The sequence below is a fragment of the Gadus morhua genome, chromosome 14, assembly GCF_902167405.1.
Source record: "Gadus morhua chromosome 14, gadMor3.0, whole genome shotgun sequence".
Classification (NCBI taxonomy): domain Eukaryota; kingdom Metazoa; phylum Chordata; class Actinopteri; order Gadiformes; family Gadidae; genus Gadus; species Gadus morhua.
In genome coordinates this window covers 19,780,654-19,788,153 of record NC_044061.1, presented here as the reverse complement: position 1 = coordinate 19,788,153, position 7,500 = coordinate 19,780,654, and the positions used below count along the sequence as shown (strand labels likewise).

The 7,500-nt window shown below is 42.2% G+C and overlaps 1 protein-coding gene across 1 annotated transcript in view; it reads left to right on the top strand.

Annotated features, from left to right (window-relative positions):
• mdga1 (MAM domain containing glycosylphosphatidylinositol anchor 1) overlaps positions 1-7,500 on the top strand; it is a 145,742-nt gene that overhangs the window by 118,035 nt on the left and 20,207 nt on the right. The window contains exons 12-14 of the mRNA XM_030377830.1: positions 5,083-5,263; positions 5,723-5,746; positions 7,205-7,357. Coding sequence (XP_030233690.1) covers positions 5,083-5,263; positions 5,723-5,746; positions 7,205-7,357 — 358 coding nt within the window. The remainder of the gene's footprint in view (positions 1-5,082; positions 5,264-5,722; positions 5,747-7,204; positions 7,358-7,500) is intronic.

Sequence of the window (7,500 nt, the reverse complement as noted above, 5' to 3'; positions counted from 1 at the left end):
TAAAACGCTCTGACAAATAAAGTAAAGAATTCGGTATCCGTGGCTGTGGCAGGCCTGTAATAAGGCCGTCCAATCATTTCATTCTGTCCGAATGAAATGATTAGGCGACTTGTGTCCTTCATTGGGCATGACTGGAGTCTTCCACAAGGCTAGCTAGGCCAAGGGCTAAAGCTAGCAGGCTAGTCGTATCTATTTTGTGTCTTTGGAGGGAGGCCTGAAGGTGGGACTCTTTTTTAACTTACTCTGGGGGGTTTCTTTAAATTTCCTATAGGCAACTCTAGCTTTAACCAAAGTGATGATTAATCTGATTCAAAAACTGCTGAATATCCAAAACCAGTAGCACCTTTTTTTTAATGCCCTATTTCTGCAATCACCATCAGAACACATTTTGCATGAAAGCATCTGCCAAATACTATATTAATATATGCCCTAATCGCAACAAAAATACCATGATAATTACAAAATCAACTTTGCTTGTAACCTTTACGTTTCCAATGGTGAATGAATCATATCATCTTATAACCCCTCACTGTACCCTGTTCTACCATGGTCCCCTAGTGCCTTTGTGTTTTCTTTATGCAACATGCCCTTCTCTCCTTCCTCATCTCATCCGTCTCTCTCTCCCTCTCCCTCTCCCTCTCCCTCTCTCTCTCCCTCTCTCTCTCTCTCTCTCTCTCTCTCTCTCTCTCTCTCTCTCTCCCTCTCTCCTCTCCCTCTCTCTCTCTCTCTCTCTCTCTCTCTCTCTCTCTCCCCCTCCCTCTCCTCTCTCTCTCTCTCCTCTTCGCTCTCTCTCTCTCTCTCTCTCTCTCTCTCTCTCTCTCTCTCTCTCTCTCTCTCTCTCTCTCTCTCTCTCTCTCTCTCTCTCTCTCTCTCTCTCTCTCTCTCTCTCTCTCTCTCAGCACCCTGTTGCCATCAGAGGACTCAGGCAGCACAACAATCTTCCCTATGCTTTATGGGAGGCTGACAGACACAGCAGTGCAGCACTAAAGTGACAACTGATTTTTATCGGTTCAGAGATACACGTAGAGACTCTACTGTATTACTGTTAAATACGTAGAGCCTCATATTAAGATCCATTTGGATTGATCTGAGCCATGTTAAAATGGCTTTGAAGTTAAGTTAACTATATATGTTAAATGTTATGTTATTACAGGGATTTCTTTTTTACATACTTAATCACTGTCGTGTATATAAACACATAGAGGCAGTGGACTTGGGCCAGATCTCATTCACTACATTTGAGAATGTGTGTGAATAGAATATCTGGCTTTCTCTTTGTAGTTGGTTGCCTTTGATATCATCTATCGCAACAATTCAATTGGAGGCTTTTACTCATTCCCTTTCTCTTCCTATCTGTGTCTGTGTCAGTATCAACCACCCCTAATAATCAATTCTTAGTCATAGTATTAGTAGTAGTACTTCAAGTCATCTTTATTCTCATCCCTTCACATCACTGTAGTTTTCTAAGTATCTCTCAATTCCTTCCTGTGTACTCACCATCTTGCTCTCTCTCTTTTTGTCCATAAGAGTCTAGCTGAAACACAAGACATTAAAAAAAACAAAAACGTATACTAACTAACACAAATCCACTCCATGTGAAAGCATTGAAAATGTGTGAGTGTGTGTCCAGCCATGCATGTGTTTGTGTTTCCATGCTTGTACATCCATGTGCAGATACATGTCTTTCAGTAGTATATGGAACACCTAAACCTCTCCCGATGCACAGGGTGCTGTATTGCTGTATTGTAGCACCTCCCGCCTGCACCAAATCATGCATACTACATGAGCGCTCCTCCTTCAGCCTTACTCTGCATAATTACTATGCATACCCTGCGTAAGCAGAGTGTAAATGTTTATATGGCTGAATGTAGGCTTAAGTGGGTGTTAAAAGGATCATTGCACTCTCCACGGCAGCTAAAATTTACACAATTAAACGCACCAACATGGAAGGCATGTGTATAGTAATCGGATTTGGTTAAAATCATATCGTCCCATAAATTGATTATAGATTTCATTACTTGTGCTGGAGATAGAGCCATTTACATCTAATTAAAAGTCTACAAATATTTTCGGACACTATTTCATACAGCCAATAGTTTATTCCCAGTTTGCTTTGCAAGATTTTATTCTTTATTTCGCAGATTTTGTAGATTCTGAAAATGTATCGAGTATGAAGGAGTCGTTTATTAGGTTTGTTTCTGTAAATCAATTTGGATGCTTGGTATTTGTTTTAATATTTCAGTATTTGTGTGTGTATGTGGGTGTGTGTGTTGCGTGGGTTTATTTTTGTTCGCATTTATGCATTTATTTGTCTATTAGTTAACAAGTTTTGTGAATTTGAAAGGTATGCATCTGTTCGCTGTGAAAACAGAAATAGATTGCTTTTCTCTTTGCACAATGCAGGCTCTTTCTCCTCCTCTCTCTCCTTCTCCCCCACTCTCTGTCCATCTCCATCTCTCTCCATCTCTCTGCCCCCCCCCCCTATCTCCCTCTATCAATGTCTCCTCCTCCATCTCTCATCCTCTCTATCTTCCAACACACACACACACACACACACACACACACACACACACACACACACACACACACACACACACACACACACACACACACACACACACACACACACACACACACAAACACACACAGAGACAGAGAGTTAAGTGCATTACCTGATAATGGCATGCTGTGGGTGTATTACACAGCGTGGGGAAGCGGCTGACCTAATGCATTACATTCAGCCCGCTGCCAGCTCCTTTGTACCGAGTCTGGATCCCAACCAGTGGATGCACAGCTAATGGAGCCGTCCTTCGTGGGTGGAATAACTACTACCACCAACGCCACCGCAATAGGTTTATTGGAAGTGGTTCCAGCAGTGGAAAAAGCGAGAGAGAGAGAGAGAGAGCTACCTTAGTAACACGTTGGTGAGATCAGACTGGATAATACAGCGTTGTCGTAGCCTCCGTGTTTTATCTCGGATAACTCACGATTTTTGGTGGCCAAACAACTGAATATCATGTTTGATAAGCTTGCTTCTCTTTTGTAGGGTAACACTCTACACCTGTGACCGTTGTAGGTTCGTAATAACTCTATCCCTATGTAAATGCATACTTCCTATAGGACAGTAGGCAACCAATTCACGTCCTCTATTACCAATTACCGATTCATGTTGCAATTTTATTTATCCAAGGTTTATGTTGGTTCCAGTCCAAGTTCAACTGCTATCTAGAAATAAAGAGTCCCTTGTAATAGAAAATTCCATAGTCCTTAAACGGTACTGTAAATGAAAGCCTTCCACGGTATTACTATGTTTAACCATATCCCTTTTAACTAGGTTATAAGGGATCGTTATCTTGTTTTCCATCCACAAACACAAACTTTATTCAGGTATGTTCTGCGAAATTACTAATTAAGACGTTACGAATGAGCATTCCTCTCAACATTTCCACACAATAGGCAACTTACAAAGTAGGGCTACACTGCCTTAAACAAAAGCCCAATTTAAACGCAATTAACCCGGAGACGTCTCACCTATCAAAATTTTTCCAATGGATAACAATCACTGTTAAGAAATTAATCCTGCTACCTCTACAATTTTAAAAAGCAGGTGCCAAGCAAGGTTATGTGCAACGCACATAGATTGTATATAGTAAAGATTAAACTGACGATTCAACTTGCGATATGTGTATATTGTGGGACACTATCGCAGACCTTCTTTCATACCAAAAAAATAGCCTGCAAACGAGTACAAGTCTAGGTCTACTCATTGAGATTTCGACGGTGTATTTGATTCAAGTATTCTGCTATTTCTGGCATCACTGATTCTGATTTGTGGACTCTGGATTGATTATATTCAGGCATTCGGACGGCCGTCTCTTTGGGGAAAAGCCAACAACAGTCCTTCCATCCATCCTCCGCAAATTAAATGAGAAAATATAGTATATATGAGTATGATGACATAGATCAACATTGAAGAGGCGGTGGTGCCTGACTGGCGTGAGCGTGTGAAAGTCAATGCAAGCTAAGTATTGCGTGGAAAAGGAGATAACCAGTTACAAGGGATATAGAAAGAGCCTGGAAACCGACAAGCTTATCCTTTACAGTAGCCTACAGCTTACATAATGAGGCAATTGTAAAAACATCTGCAAGAACGTACAAATTATTAAAGAAGATGTGCCTTGAGATTATAAAAAGAAATCTTAATCCCTCTGGTAAATCCATGAATCCATTATAATTGGGATCTCATCTGTGGTTTCTCTGTATTTTCCTACTTGTTTACCAGTGGTATGTAGCCAATATTATATTATAATTGACCATTCAGCAGGTAAATACTTAGTAATCAAGCTACTTTAAAATAAAGGTTACCAATCATATACTTAGTGATATACTATGCTTGCAGTGATTCAATGAGATCATATAATAGCATCTTATTAGTAAGATAAGGACAAATAACAATTTAACATAATTTAGGTTCTTCTCCCGATCATCACTGATGAAGATGATTGACCAAGGCACCTTGATTTGTGTAATGCTATCCTGGTCCATAAAATGCTGTTACTGTGGCTGTATCACTCAGATAACTACCCGGGGTTGAAACACCAACCAAAAAACATGGGGACATTGAAGCGAGACCCCTTCAACAAAGTCCAATATAAAATATCACAAAACCAAGGAAATGAAGAAAGATGTACAACTGATCCAAATCCCTCCTTCTGATCTTTGTCAGTGTTCGACATGTGCATTAGTGTTTCAGTTGCCATCTCTTGTTTCTCAGTGTTTTGTAAAAAACAACGGTTTTCAGCCGATATGCTGACTATAAAAGAAGAAATATGTACAAGGGTTTTGACATAGCCAGACACAGTACTCATGGTTGGTTTTCAGTTTATTTTATGTTTTAAAGGCACACATTTTCAGCCTATTTAGTGACTGTCATAGTGACTTTGCATGTAATACATATGTGTATGTCTGTGTGTGTGTGTGTGTGTGTGTGTGTGTGTGTGTGTGTGTGTGTGTGTGTGTGTGTGTGTGTGTGTGTGTGTGTGTGTGTGTGTGTGTGTTGTACGCATGTCCATGTGTCTCCAGAACAAGCAGAACCTGCTCTCCAAGCAGATCGACCTGAAGGGCGTCGAGCCCGTGAAGGGGGTCCTGCAGTCCTACGCCATCGCCGACCTGCGGATCCCCCTCTCCTACGAGGTCCGCCTGGCCCCCATCACCACCTACAGCATCGGAGACTACGTCAGCCGCACCATACAGTACTCTGAACGTAAGCCTCTCTCTCACACCATGGAGATTATATAGATGGGGACGAGGAGCCACTTGCAGACAGGTGCAAAGGTGGGTGGACCTGCGGATAGATGGATAGGCAGACAGGATGACAGACAGCTGGACAGACTTGCAGGTAGAGCGAGTGACATACAGTCTGTCAGTCAGTCCACAGAGGTCTGGACGTACAGATAGAGAGATAGGCAGGCTGACAGTAAGACGGAAAGCCAGACGGACTTGCAGGTAGACCGACTGACGGACATACAGTGAGAGTTATCAACGGACAAAGCGCCAGGTGGACATAAAGACAGACTGGTGGGTCCATGTACAGGCAGGTATACAGACTTACTTTGAGGCGGTCAGACATCTCATAACGTTAATATTGTAACAGATTACATAAACTCTTATTAATGATGACTCAAACTCTAACTAATCAATACTTATCTCACCTTTGTTACAGCCTACACATACCCAAGATCATCAGGTATGCGTTTGTTTCTGTTTATCATTGATATCTAAGTGTATTTGTCCCCACTGGTTCTATGTGTTTTTGTCTAACGTCCTCATAACGATACAACTCAGAGCAGGGGCACACTTGAGAAACCCATTATGTCTTCCCTGAAGTGACACAGATCATTTTTAGAGCACGACTTTTAGTAAAAGCTTCCCATGATCGAGAAAAACAACTTTTTATACCTTACAAGCCGAGCTTCACTCCACCCAGCTGTCCTCTCTGACTTTGAACATCTTGCCACGCCGGTCCTCGCCTCAGTCTTCCATTTCCTTAAATGAGCTGTCGTAATTCCCTGGATCCGTACCCTTCCCTCTACCTGTGGTCAGCCTCGGCGCGTCTATGTGCTCCAATGAAGGACGTGTGATTCTCTGGCAGGACGGCCAGGCCTTCTCTGCCAGGCAGTAGCAATTAAAACCGCAGCAGATTGGAAGCGACTCGAAGAACAACAGAGTAAATTGAAAGGAGCGTGCGCGTCGACGCTGGCTGCGAATAGCAATTGATTTCCTCCTGTGATGTACGCACATGTACACAAACACAGGCATGCGCACATGCAACAAGCAACACTCCCACTGGCGCTCTGGCCATATGCGCCTGTGACAAACAGCCCGTCCCGGGAGCGTGTTGGGGAATCTGGATCGTTGTACGGTGTTGTTACCGCGTTGGGTTGTAATTCATTATGTTGTCCTTCACAACATGTAGGACTGCCAAACATAATTATGGGATTTCTCGTTTCCAGTGTGAATCGATTTGTACATCAATTAATTATTATATTCTTTTGAACCGTGGTCATCTGAATATCAATAGCAATATTTATACCGGGACCTTTCCCAATAAGTCCCAATATTGCCATTGCATTGATACTAGATAAGGTTGTTTCTTTGTAGTTTCAAAAATAAATGAATTTAAGATTAATACCGTAAGTCTGAAAGCAAACGAGATGGAATCAGGGTAAATTAGGCGTTTGCTTCATATCTGTTTCTTAACTAATCATATTGCTGGCTGGAGTGGGTAATCTGTAAAGTCGCAAGTGGCAACACTCGAACTTGGTAGAAAGTTTGAAGTATAAATCTCCAATAAAATGTCAGGTAATCGTAGAAATACACAGCTAAAATCCCTCACTGAAAGCTGCATCACGTGAACACGTTTTCCTCAGTAGGATAGCTCCCTAATGTAACAGGGAACAAGGATTAACTCCACACCTTTTTCAGTTCTTTCAGAGTTTTCAGTTACGGGCCCAGGCTTTGTGCCATCTCCATGTATAAGTTATGCTATAACATTGTAGGACTGCTGGATCAAGATGAAACACTTTGAATTGCTCTGCCGCACCATTTGATTCCGTTTACATTGGACTTTGATTCACTCCAGTGTCTTCTGATATCTGATCGTATCTTCTGTTTCTCCTGGACCCTGACCCAACCCACACCTCAGACCACGTGTGCGGCTTTGAGGATGAACGGATATGTGGATTCTCTCAGGACAGGACAGACATGTTTGATTGGACGAGACAAAACCGCCTGACCCAGAATCCTAAGCGATCGCCCAACACTGGCCCAGAGACGGACCGCAGTGGAACCAAAGAGGGTAAGGACGACATTTCTGCTTCTATTTTCCATGATGCCTTGGAAAAGTGAGGAGTTGAAGCATCCATTTAAATTTTGAAGTTCGAGCTCGAAGTAGAAATGTCGATCATTTTTGAGATCAGGGTAAGGATATGTAGCAGAGTG